General features: G+C 50.9%; 1 protein-coding gene across 1 annotated transcript in view; it reads right to left on the bottom strand.

The window, feature by feature from the left end:
- Nucleotides 1–11,672, bottom strand: part of KLHL18 (kelch-like family member 18) — a 23,942-nt gene extending 12,270 nt beyond the window's left edge. Inside the window, exons 1-3 of the mRNA XM_009323832.1 lie at nucleotides 11,667–11,672; nucleotides 2,009–2,125; nucleotides 1,730–1,780 (exon numbers count right to left, since the gene is read on the bottom strand). Coding sequence (XP_009322107.1) covers nucleotides 1,730–1,780; nucleotides 2,009–2,125; nucleotides 11,667–11,672 — 174 coding nt within the window. The remainder of the gene's footprint in view (nucleotides 1–1,729; nucleotides 1,781–2,008; nucleotides 2,126–11,666) is intronic.
- Between the last annotated feature and the right edge of the window lie 1,980 nt (nucleotides 11,673–13,652).

Raw genomic sequence — 13,652 nt, 5'->3', positions numbered from 1 at the left:
TCAAACCCAGATCTGCTTCCCCCAGCTGCTCGGGGCGGAAAATGCTCGCCCGTGGCCCTCCTTCAGATAGCACCCTGCCCCTAACAGCCGGCAATCACCGATCCCACAGCACCCGTCTGAACCCGGGACACCCCGAGCACGGCCGCGAAGGCTCAACCCCAGTCCTGGACTGCAATTATTCTGCAGAACTAAAAGCTGGATGACGCGGCCGCCCGTTTCCTCTTCCTCAGCTCTTCCTCTGGAGCGATATGACCGGCTTACAGGTTAAATCCCACGCGCTTTTCTTCTTGGCCAGCCATCACGTACCTTCAGCTTCCGCTCAGAGCCAGTCAACCTTCACTACAACCTAGAGGCTCATATGGGCTTATCGTCTTTAAATCTCTGCAGGTTCACTTTCACCAGCTTTGCTATACCTGCTCACATTTACATCCTCCGAAGAACCTTCCCGAGCTATAGAGCGAGGCTTGGAAGGGGCTTCTCGCATCGGACTCCAATTCTCACTCCTGCAGACGCTATACAATATTTTATCCTCTTCAGAATTACACAGGTCTTTGCTCTGATCACTTCTCTCTGTTGGGTCAGAACTTCCCCCCCCCCCAATTTCCAGGCTAACCTGACTCATACCAGTCTATGCCCCTCTGAGCTCGTGCAGAACTGCCCTTTTCCCCTCACTTAAGCAATATTTTTCCCTTTTGAGCTTTGTTTTGCTGGGACAAACAAGCTGGCACAGCAGGTCCTCTACTCTCCAGGTCATCCAAGAAGCCCTCCTCTTCTCCTCTGCACTTCTCTACAAAAAGCTTCATCACCCTTTCATGTCTAGGCAGTTTATTAACAAAAACGTTGCTTGCATTCAGGGTTTTCGTGGTTCCCCAGAGTACCTTGCCTCTCCCTCTGGGCCCAGAGCTCTCACACCCAGTAAATACGACTTGCTGGGAATTTAGAAAGCAAGATTTCTGACACGCTAAAAAAAAAAAAAAAAAGAAAAGAGAAAAAACAACAAGAGAGGAATCGGGCGCTATGAAAGATGCATAAGCAAGCGGTGGGATTTTTATTTTTTTCTTTTTAAACAAAAGCACACTCAGCTGCCACAAACGCTGTGTTACAAGATTTTTTTTTTTTTTTTTTTCAGAACCAGCTTGACCACCCAGCTGCTCGCTGCGCGTGCCTGCCTGCACGACGACTGGGACTCGCAAGCGTTTCGCGTGTGGTCAGCTCACAGCGCTGCGTGCCTCGGCTGCAGGGGCAAGTCCGCTCTGCCCGAGCTTCCCAATTTAAAACTGTGCTGCAAACATCCAGTCAAACTGCTTCCAAGGCTCGCTCCAGCCTGGCAACGGCAAGGCCACTTTTGGAGAGCCTTGCCTCTGTCCTGGTCAGCTTAGGTGTGCCTGAACCCCTGCCCATGCTGTCCACTGTGCCTGGATTACCCTGCACAAACCCCGTTGTCCTGGATTTTGCAGAGTTCCCGATGCCCAAAGCAAAAGCAGCAAGTGAAACGGTGTGGACTATTACAGCTCAGTGGAAAAAAACCTCACGTGTATACTTGTATGGTGACTTGTTAGCTCAAGATGGGTAAAGCCCAATATCAATCTCTTCTACTAACCCAAAACCACATCTAAAACATCTCAAAGGCTCCAAGACTTCAGAGAGCTGTGCTACAAACACCAGCAAATACTCTGCTGCTCTGTTCCCTTCTCTGCTAACTCAGTCACTAATTCATCTCGTGCTTTACCTCTACCTCCTGCGCCAGCATCGAGCAGAAGACGACGACCTCTTGAGACAGCTGAGCAGGAGCCAGACCGTGGTGGAGAAAGAGGCGGGAATAAGAGGGCTTGCTTGGCAGACGAGGGCTAAGATGAAGTTCCAGGGGAGAGAGGGAAGAAGCAGAAAAGAATAAGGTAATGAAAGCAAGACGATGGATATTTTATAGCAGCGAGCTGGTAAGGACAAGCATGGAAGTTAAGACAACGGCTCCATCAGTGCTACAGCAGCAAGTGCTGGACGACGGTACGGGCACAGCCCGTGCTCCCTCAACGCGCAAAACCATCACCAGGTTCCCTGCGTGCACGCAGTAGGACGGGGCATCTCTGGCAAAAGGAGTCGAGACCGCTAAGGCTCGCAGAGGAGCCTGTGGTCAAAGAGGGGACTGAGCTCAAGGCCGCAAGCCCCAGCCCTGTCTGAGCAACAGACGTTTGCAGTGCAGGGTTCCCCACCCTGACTTTACACAGCCTCTTGCGAGTGCGAGCTCTGGCCTGGCCTCTCCAACACAAGAGGTTTAAAAATACTTATAAATAACACCGAGTTTAATGAGAAAAGTCCATAAGAGGAAGGAAGCGACTCGAGAACCTGCGCACCCCTGAAAGCTGACAAAACCTCACCGCGTCCAGGGCTGTGGGGTTTTCATGTCCTTACTCCGCACGGCCACCCGCCAAGCCGAGCACGTGTGCACACCAACACCTTTGCTTCTGTTCGTCTCTCCCTGTAAGCGAGCGACCAAGGCGCTCGTGAGAGAAGCACAAGAGGCACAGGATTGAGATAGGTGAAGAAGGAGACTTGGGTGCTGAAGCTCTTTGCTTGGGACTTCTCGCTGGGGAAAGGTTTACGTACGACCAGCCGCAACCCGGTTGACCGCGATGACTAACTCGCTGCTCAGCCTGTCCGCGTTCCGGCCCCGAGGCTCAGAAACGCCAGACCTGCTCGGCAAGCTCCGCACGCTCCGGCACTTCCCGGCCCCTTCCTACCCCACGGACGAAGCCGCTCCGCCAGCCGTGCCTGCGGCAGCTGCTCCCGGCCCAGCCCGACAAGGAATAAACACCGGGGAAGCTAACGAAATGGGTCTCGTTATTTACACACCTTAACGCCGTACCTCTCGTGCACTGCACACAACGCCCGCCAGCCTGGGACGTCCCGCACAGACCCGGCAGAAGCTGTGGGAGGACTCTGGTAGCTCGGCGGCAGGACCTGGCCTGTCCTTGTTTAATCCCCAGCTCCTCACCGCCACGTGCAGAGCAAGGGCTAAGTGTTACCGGCGTCGTTTCGGAGCTGGGGGACTGACACCACCGCTAAAGCAACTGATATATGCCCACAGACGACGCCTGCAGCGTAAGAGAGGTTTGCTTCTTGGTCAAGGGCAAAGGGCTGATTAAAAACTCCAGGCTATTTTCTTTCATGCGAGATGCATTTCTTCTTTAAAATATTCCCCCCCCCCCCGAAAATGTTCTCAACTAAAGGGCAGAGGACTGCAGTGCTGGGAGTCACCGACCAGGAGCCGGCCTGGAGTACCCAGCGTCCGCAGGGAAACCCCTTCCTGGGTGTCTCAAACATCCCAAAACACAGGAAAGCTCCGTTTTCGCTTTCAGTATTTCTCTGGCTCGAAACAAGGTGAAAGAACAAGGCCTCATATCTCTAAAATTTTGAAAGACGTGGTGCCTGGAAGGAAGTCAGTCCAACTGCAATACTTACTTTGGTTTAAGATATCTCTTAACTACAAGACGCGTTTGGATGAGCGTTCCCATCTAGGCAGTGCAGAACGCGGCTGAGTGTGCAAGAGAAACGTTTTAGCTGAATTTCATTTCCACCCAAACACAATTTGCCAAAAATCACAGCCATTCAAATGTCATCTCACCTTTTTAAAAATAAAAAGTAAATTGAATAGGCACCTATTAAAATGATACACCTGCTTCAAATGCATACGGCGATCCTCTAGTTATAACCACAGTTAACCTGATAACTAAAGCTAATACCAATTTCAACAGCAAAGCGGTATTTACTCAAACCAAGCCTACAGTGTCACCCAGCAATGCGAAGAAGCCCTCTGTTTCGGAATATAACTGTAAAGTACAAAAGCAACACCAGCTTGAAATGTATTTTTAAAACAGATTTAGTTTTAAAATGGACCTGTGTGTCGGAAAGCCATCTAAGCCATGGTTAAATTCACCGATTTCAGTCGTTGGGATTTATCCAGCCTCCTGTGCGCTGGGATTTCCCAACCCTTGAGCCCGGCTCAGCCTTCCCTCTCCCCCTCTGCCAAGCGCAAGGTCAGTCAGCGCTTCCCACGTCCTTCGCCAGTGCTGCATTTCTCCGCGTGCCACCGTGCCGTCACTCTCTGGGCAGCGGTGAAGGACCGTGGCACGTAGACAGCCACCGGTAACGTCACCGCTGAACCAGACAAATACTGTCTGCAACCGCCTGACCTCTTTCTTCCGAGGAGTTCAACGCTGCAGCTCCAGACCTCTGCCTCCTGCTCGCAGCACAAGCCTTTTTTTTTTTTTTTTGAACTTGCCTTATCCAAGATCCTAACAATAAATGAGGTCTTTTCTGGCAGGTCTTCTGCGAGGATGCGCCAGCTGCCCGGTCAGCTGTGTGGCCCCGTATCCAAGAGCCATATTTCTCTTGGCCTCCATGGGAAGCGAAAGGAGTCTCTGCTTGCAGAGGTGGGTGGGGGCGTGGGGAACTGTTTGGAGAGGAGCCAGTGAGGGGCCTCCATGTCCCTCTTTGGACAGGACCTCATCTTAAATACTTGGCAGAGAGTCTGCGAGGTCCCATGAAGCTTGTGGGATGGAGGAGGAGGTCGAACAGAGGATGTTTCAAGTCTCCTGAACCCCAAGGTGAGGCCTGTAGTCTTTGCAGGGCTGTCCCACACTTGCCGTAGCTCAGCGACAGCATGTTTGAGGCTTCTCTAATATACAGGGTGTGTGTGTGGTGTTTTCCCAGCCGCTGCGGCTCAGCCCTGCGTGTGACATCGCCTTTCCTCCCGCGCCGCCGGGGGGGGGGGGGGCGGTGAGCAAGCGGCTGCGTGGTGCTCAGTTGCCGGCTGAGGTTAAACCACAACACTCCCTAGGAAAGGCAGAAAGGGATCAAAGCGCAAGAGATGCTTTATGCTCAAAGCCCAAATACAACAGATTTTGGCACCGTCCAAGAGTCTGCGCAGAGCTGGAGCGTCCACCACGCTCCGGTTTCAGGGCGGCATCGCCGTGATCTCACCCCGCGATGGGCTGCCACCAAACAACCTTATTATAAATAATACGCCTGGTTATTGCAAAAGCAACTCTTCATAGTCATTCAGCAAGATTCCCGATGGGTTAACGAAAGCTGCATCATCACAGGGATGAAATACCTTGTGTCTGGGCAGCACCACCCTTCCGGCTCCGAGCCGCTCAGCAGCTCCAAGGGACAGGATTGTTCCCCCGGTGGGGTACTCGCCCTTCGTTAAGGAAAGGGCTTCACCTCGGGGAATGCCCCATGTAACAGATTAACCGCACCGGGGACGACCCTGCACAGGCAGGGCAGGGTTTGAACTAACCAGAGTTCGTTTTGGTCACCCGCAGGGAAAAACCTCAGCTCCCCACGCAGGGCTCGGCCTCCTGCCCCAGTTTGGTCCCCATCTAGGCACGGGGCGCAGCTGGACGGCGCAGCTGAAGCCACGTAGTTCACAACTTCTTCCCTTGCACTGGTGACAGCGCTCGCCCGACCTCGCCGTTCAGGGAAATAAAACAGAAATAAGCCGCACAAAAAAGGGAATAATTTTCTGCTGTCGTAGCAGGGGAAGGGGGACGACGGGGATTGGCCCCTGTCAGCAGGGAGATCCACGGAGCTGCATCAGCAAAGAGCTGATCCATGCTGCGATCGCCACCACCTGAACGGAAACGATTTCCTGGTACTGGACAAGACAAAACCTGCGATTCCTTTTTTTTTTGTTGTTGTTGTTTTTGTTTTTGAAACTTGCTCCTGTAATGACGGAGGGCCCTCAGGGAGATTTATAAATCAGGTCCTCTGGTCTAGAAGCTATCATTATGTTCATACCATCAGCACTTAATGGCAAGTCCTGAAGGAACAACTAAATTTCTTGCTGCAGGCCAACGACAATACCTGTTTTTCCTGTAGAAGATGAAAAATACTTCCAAGGATGAGCGCACAGCGCACGTCCCCTCAATTCATCCTTGCGTCTTCTGTTTCAAAAAGTGCTCCCTATCTCCAGAGCCAGCCGATTTCCCTTTCTTCTGACCAAATAAATATGCTTTTCTACGCCCGATGGAGTCACATTGCAGTCACCTAAATCTAACAAGAAAGTGAAAAAGAGCCCACGCTCTTCTTGATATCATTCCAACCCTACCATTGACAGGTTTCCCCTTGCTCAAAATCCATCACAGCCCTGCCCACTAATTCCAGAAGTGCCAGCAGAACATTAAAAAAAATAATAAATTCTAGAAAAAGCTTTGTCTGGTTGAGAAAAACAACATTTTTGTCCTCACTGAGTGCAGCCGGCAGGCACAGCCTGCTCAGTTCCTGTTTTGATTTTACAGAGCAGCTCGAACTCAGCCATGCAGCCTTTGGAACTGGCTGCCCTTTCCATCCGTATTCAAGACTCATCTCAAATGGAACGATTTTCCTTTTTATTTTATGTTTATATATACCGCTGCATACACCCCAGGCCTGAGGTATCCGAAGGGCAGGACGCCGCCAGCCCAGAGAGCTGGCGTCTCCGACAGCAGCAGCTCCCTCCCGGCAGCAGGATTTTCTTGCTTACCTAGCACCATGGGGCAAACTGCCGAGAAACCTCTGTAAGCCGGGGTGTCACTCGGTATTTGGCTTCCCTCGCTCTGCGTCACCGTGGGACCTGCGTCTAAACCAGAGTCTCGGTTGGGGGTTTCAGCTTTCAGCTGAAGGTGGAAGCTCTCGTTTGCAAGAACAGGCTGTTCCGCGGCAATACCTGCGATGTTAGAGAGATCGGGCGCTCCTGTTGAGTTAAACACAAATCAGTGCATTTGTCTTTCGCTTTTTGAGCCTGGAGTTCAGGACTGTCTCCAGGCACAAGTGGAATCACCACAAACTTAATTATAGCCACCTCACTAAGCCAGACTTAGCAAAACTGTTTAAACTCTGTTTATACAAGCACCAAAAAGAGAAATACCCCAAGAACTCCACGTCAGCAGGCTCACTCGGAAGAGGCTCGAGGGCAAGTCCTTCAGGCAGGACTGTCATCCCTTTCGTAGCCTGAGCAAAACAGCTTACCTTTCAGAAGATTTCCACCTTTACGCAAGGACGTCCTATTTTACAATACATAATTTTAGGTGCCTTTCTTTTAAGGCAAAGGATACTGTTTACCAGAAACAAGAAGAGGAGAACCACTGCTTGCAAAGCATCCTTTCTGACCACAAATATCACAGAATTCCCTTCCAACGTGTTCTCTAGCCGGGTAATAAAAGGCATGCTCTCCCTTACACTCCCACGTCCACAAAACGTTAACGAGTTCCAGGGTACAATGAAGCCTTCTCCATAGAAAAATGGCGTAGGTGTAATAAAGGCATCTATCGTTTTCACGACATCACTACGCCGCATCGCTGAGAAGTCTCTTGGGTTCTCTGCTGCAAAGATCTCAAAAAAGAAAAACAAAACCAAAAACTTTCCTTACATGACAATGGCATTCGAGTCACAGAGAGGCCATAGCAGAAATTAAGCTAGCGTCCAAGCACAGTTTGTAGCACAGTTTTTCTAGGCAGGAGATAACGGAACAGTAAAGTTTAAGAGATCTTGTATCAAGAGATACTCAGAGATGCGGATAAATACCCTTCCTCCCCACCCAAACGGCAGCTGGACGAGATGTGAAAGAATTTTGATCGAACTTGGCACGTGCAAAACCGAGAGGTCGATCCCATCAAGTCAGACATCCTTCTGGTCTAGACTAATTAGAGTCCTGCTAATATAACGGCAGCTAACTGCTTTGAACCAGAAAGGACATCCCCTTTTGCACGTACAACAAACACACGCTCCCAGATAATTCGATTCCAATTCAGAGGAGCTGAACTGCTTTGCTGGAGCCCGGTCTCTCCGCTTCCCACGGGGACAGGGGACAGGAACGCAGCCAGGGGGATCGCATCCAGCCCTGCCCTCCTTCACGCTCCTGAAGGACTGGCAAAAACAAAGTTGAGGGTAACTCAACAGCTGAGGGCCCCTCCGGCCACAGGCACCTCATTTCCCTGCCACGTTCCCCCATCCTCTTCACGACGGTAACCCCAAATCTCTCCCGTACTCCAACAACCCCTATGGCAACACAGAGAACGCCCAGCCTCTGCTCTTAACTCATCCCGCAGCACCCTGCTCCTCAATGGGCAAGAAGGACCTGCCAGCGAACCTGCCAGGCACCAGGTTAAATACCCGGTGCCCACCTGAAACCGCGGGACAAGTTTTGCTTTAAGGAAAGCAAATAAAAACCAGCGCAAGCGGGTTTGGAAGTCAGACGGTAAGCCTTTTTGCCATGCTCAGAGAAGCCGAGTAAAAAGCTTAGAGCAGAAATGTGCGGTTTCTGCTAATGCTTCAGGCTTAATGTCTTCATAAAGCACTAAAAATACTTGTCTTTTATATAAGGGGAACAGCATTTACGCTAGCTGAGACCTCGGGTGAAAAAACAAGTCCAATCGCAATCCAAAGTAGCTCGTTACTGTTGTATGACAAGATTTAAATACGATCCTTAACCTAAAGATCTCATGTGCATAACAGATTATCTGTTTTTTAAATCTATCAGCTCCTCAAGTAAAAAGATATTCTCTCTCCTACCAAGCCCATTTTCCTTAAGGATCTCACAAACGTGCTCAAACATCTGCAGAGCAGCCAGGCACAGGGTTGTCAAGGACCCTGACGAAATTACGCAGGCAGCCTAAGCTGTCTGGAATTCCACTTATCTGCCACGGCGGGACAAAGGGAGGCTCCTCCACCTCTGCGTCTGCTTGGCAGCAGCAGCTCTCTCGGGTGCATCTGCTCGAGTTTGGGGGGGTTTTGAGTTAACAGTCTGCTTTGGAAAAAACCGTGATGAGAAGGGGAGAAAAGCCAACAGGACTATCACCTGTCAGCCCGATTCGGATTGTACATGAAACAAATAATATAACCTCTCCACAGCTTGGAAGTCTTTTAGCTCGCTAGGCTTGCGTTATGTTTTAGGAGACTCTTCCAATTAGTCTTGGAGTTAGTCATGGAAATATGGCATTCGAGTGATTCAAAACCAAACGAGGAGCAGCAACAATAAGAGGAGCTCACATTAACTTCGCTCTTTGAGGATTCACAGAGGCACAAACCTTCTCCCTTTTGAGAGGTTTATCCAAGATCGCTGGAGGTGCCAGCCTGGCACTCCGTTCTCCTCCGGCTCTGACCAGGAGCTATAAAGACATTCGTTCCCCCCCAGATTTATCAAAGAAGAAATACGACAAGTACGGTTTCCCTGTTTCGTGGAGCGGTGCAGTCCACAGGCTTCCAGCAAGCTGCTGATGTGTCCCCAGAGAGCACTTGTACCTTGGCCTAAAGCAGAGACACGAACTCCAGAAAACAAAACTGCCCGAGCAGCTTTCGTCTTGAGAGGGTATTTGTCTTCAGAAAAACAATGCTCGGGAAGAACACAAATACCGAGTAGCTTCTTTTCTGCAATTAAAAAGCAGACCAGGGTCTCCGGATCGGGGTCTAACGCCCCAAATACCTGCGCTTGGCAGTGAACTGAGATTCTTCGCTCTTTTCCAGCATTTATTTGTGAGGTCTAATATGCTCCGTGAACACACACACACATAGAAAAAAAGACAAATCCACGCTGAAATAAGCGGGAAAGGTTCTACCATGTACAGGAAACCAAAGCAACGAAGGCCCAAATCTTCACTGCAGAGCTTTTCTTATCCAGTGAGCTTAGTAAGAAGCTAATTGATTTCTACCAATAAGGCAAAATAAACAGCAGCGCTGACCATAGAAATAACTAAAGCCTCCTAGCCCCCGTTTAGACAGAAGGTGATGTTACGGCTGAAATGCTCTTGGGAAGAAAGAGGTCCGGGGAGGAGCGGAATAGTGCCCGGACAAGAGCACGGCAGCACTGCAAACAGCAAGGCAGCCAGAAAACAACCCAAAAGTCTCCTGACACAAAGACGGCCCGAAAGAAACCGCTTCGTATCCCACTCCCGGGGCAAAACTGGCGGACGCGGAAATTAAACCTCACTCATTTCACCCCAAAACCCCAGCTGCCAGTAACTGCGGTAGCATCTGACCCATGGTAGATGGCACCCGGAGGAGATCTCGCGACAGCAGGTTCTGCTCCACAGCCAGAGGTGCTGAGCGCATTGAATTTGAACCTCTCTCCAGCACGTCTGTAGACTTTGCCACTCACAGCCCATTTCAAGCCTGAGAAATCCCGACAAGTCAAACCTTGGTCCACCGCTGGAAACCCCAGTTTGGCCCCAGATGCAGGGTAAGGAGAGGCGCACGGAGAACGGCCGCTTCTCTGCTGGTGTTGCTGGACGTCCTGATTTCAGAGCCTACCATCGCACCTCAAAGCGTAGAGTCCAAAACTGAAAACTAACTCTGAAATAAGTCTACCAGCCTTCAAACCGCTTGACGGGTCCGTATTTGTAGCCGTGAGCCTCAAAACCCATCACAATCAAAAAAAAAAAAGTAAAGAAGCTTCCTTTCCGCGCGCCTGACGATCGCTCCAGGCTTGGCGCTGCCCCGTCACAGACGCAACCACCGTCAGCTTTGCCAACGCCACCAATATTGGATGAGGAGAGAAAGACGAGTCTCACCCTTCCCATAATATTACTCTGGTCAGGTTAAACTGGCAAGCAGGGTGGGTCTTCTTTTTTTTTTTTTAACCAGACAAGACCACGCCAGCACACGACCTGGCGATCCTGAGGGGAGCGAGCAGTAGCAGAAATTTGGCTTTAGTAAGCAAAAATCGTACCTTCGCCAAAGGAAAATGAACTAACCACAGAATAAGGTGCACCCCTCCTTGCCTTCCCTCCTCCCTCCAGTTTATTCACATGCGTTTTTACCAAACCATCCAAAATTTTCAGAGACTTGCCAAAGGGAGATTGAAAGGCCTGTGACGGAACATCTTCAAGAGCAGCTCTGACCTGCAGCTATTTAAGAGACAGGAATAGAAAAGGGCTTTTCAAATCCACAGCCTTGACCGTCCGCACAGGAAAGGAGCTTTGCCTCTCGATGAACACATCCTAAGCCGCTGGAAAGACGCGCAGCTTGCTCACTGCCCCGTGAAACTTCGTTTTCACGTGGGCAATCATAAGAAGCAGTGACAGATTTCCCTAAGCCGAGTTTGAATAACGGGAGCTCCAAGGGAGCCAGTCAAATCAGCACTTCTTGCTTTTAATCGCATTTAAACCCAGCTGCCGTACGCTGCTGAGGCAGCACCGTCTCCCGCAGAGCGGCGTGAACTGCAGCAAGACGGTTTCTGAGAAAGGAGAACAACTTGTGCCCCTCCTGTTTACTGAATGAATACTCGCCTGGCTTTACGAGGGGACTAATTAAAACAAACAAACGAGAGTACCAAGGCTCCCTAACAATTTTAGGCCTGTTTGTACAGCAAACATTTCTGTGGGCTGGGAGAATCATTGACAGCCGTTGACCCCGACGCTGATATTGGTAAAGAGGCATTTAAAAACCTCAGCTGTGCTGCAACAACGCTGCTTGCTCCTGTTTCAGCCGCGAGCCTGAACGCTGGTCACATCAGGAGGGATCCAACTTCTGGCCCAAAGCGGTGTTTGCCAGCTTTTTTCTCTTTATAGAGGCGACAGCCTAAAAGCACGAGGTGTGAAAAAAAACAGCAACAAACTGGCGCAACAGGCATCAGGACCCACTACGGTCTCCTTCAGGTTTTGACTTTAAACGCTTCTCAGCGCTCTTCCTACCTTCATTTCGGGTAAGAAGTGTTCCAACGCCACCCCTGCTAGACAGCTCACTCGGCAGGCTCCTCCCGCATCGCGCTGGATTTACAGCTTCATCAACGCACGCGGAAAGCGTTCCCGAGCAAGGTCAGGGAAGAGCGCGCTTTGCGTCAGCGCCGTGCAAGGTGGCTAACCGATTCACAGCCACCTCCGACGTCGAGCTAAGAAAAATTACTCCTTAAACACTCAGCAGCTAGAGAAGGCACCCTGTACTGAACCACGGGGGAGGAAAGGCTTGGCTCGGATTCAGCAGGCAGCGTTAATTCAGTCGCCAGGGGACACGCAGGCACTGAGAAATCTGCTGTCAAGAGGCAGAAGCGGCAAAGAGGTGGGGTATTTTGACATGACGACTCAATACAGCAAGAGGAATCAAACGAGCGAAGTACGTGTACGAGGGAAAGCTGGGCTGTTTGTTTGTACCGACACGGAAACACACTGCCAGCCCCCTGCCAAACGCAACAGTCGTTGCTGGGATCTCTCTTCAGCATGATAAAGAATTAACCAGGCAGTGGAGGAAGTTAAGACTCCTTTTTAAGAACGACAGAGACACCTTTCTTAATATATTTTAAACCTTTGTAGGGATGAAAGGCTCTGCATCCTCCCCAGGTAGCAACAGCCCCTGGAACAAAATAATAATAAAAGGAAAAAAAGAAAGCGGCGCCAACACACTGCCCTCACCCGTCAAGCTGCCCGGCACCGCCAGGGCGCTCGTTCTGACAGCTGGACTGGAGAGCTCCTTCAGCCCTCAAGACTCCAAAAGCGTCCCCGCTCTGCCACCGGAGACGTACAGAGTAAGATAAGCAAGGTTAAAAAAAGCACTTTGCTACGATAAATCTATGGGAAAACTTATTCAGAAGAGTTTTGCAGAACAATGGTCGGGTCTTTATCTGAGATAAGGCCGGGGTCATATACCTCGTCGCTGTTGTCTCCCTCAGGACCACGCAGAGCCGCCCAAGCCCAGCAAGAGGACCCACAGCCGGCTCACTACCGTGATTCCAGAGATGCGGGACTCGCAGGACCTGAGAATCCCCTTCCGCAAGACGGAGCCACCTCCATAACACAAAACTTAATTCTAATAAAACGGCGCTCTCCATCACACACCCGTTTTGTCACAGAATTCGCCCGGGTTACGGCACAGACTGTCGCAAATACCACATCTCAGAAGGTACAGCCTCTTCCAAGGAGGATCAGCGCAGGGCTGTGCTCTTCACAACGAGCGTTTCAGCCTGCGAAGCGGTGACTCTTTGCGGGAGGCTGTAGAATCATAGAATCATAGAATCATTAAGGTTGGAAGAGACCTCTGAGATCATCGAGTCCAACCGTCAACCCAACACCCCCATGCCCACTAAACCATGTCCCTCAGCGCCGCATCTACCCGTCTTTTAAATACTTCCAGGGGTGGGGACTCAACCCCTTCCCTGGGCAGCCTGTTCCAATGTTTAACCACTCTTTCAGTAAAGACATTTTTCCTCACAAAAAGGAAGGAAATCCTCCCCTGTAGCTGATCTACGGGGAGGAGGCAGCCCCGGGCAGCCCAGGGGTGCACCCCAATCGCCCGTCCTGCGGTCTCCACGACAGGCGCGACCCTCGCCGGCTCCTTCTTCGTCAGCGGGAGGTAGGCGAAAAGTTTCCGCATGAGTCGGCTGGGAAACACCTTCACGTTTAATTAAACTTGAGAGTTAATTCTGGAATGACTCAACCAATCCGAGGAGTCGCACGTCGCACCCACCCCAAAACAAACTCCTCTCTCTGCCCGCGAGCTCCCCGTCTGAAGGACTCTGGCATCTCCCGCCCGGCGCTGAGCAGAGCCCCTGCGGCCCACCCCCGCCGAGCCAGGAACACAACCCCGAGGACTTAGCAGGGCCATAGATTATTTCTTTGATGCAAGAAAGCGATGTTCTTAAAAGATAAGGGTTTCCTAGGGAAAAGGACTCTTCTCCCGTGGGCTGG

Source organism: Pygoscelis adeliae, unplaced genomic scaffold (assembly GCF_000699105.1).
Source record: "Pygoscelis adeliae isolate BGI_AS28 unplaced genomic scaffold, ASM69910v1 Scaffold455, whole genome shotgun sequence".
Lineage (NCBI taxonomy): Eukaryota > Metazoa > Chordata > Aves > Sphenisciformes > Spheniscidae > Pygoscelis > Pygoscelis adeliae.
The sequence above is the reverse complement of the archived record's forward strand: the minus strand, read 5'-3'. Positions and strand labels throughout refer to the sequence as shown.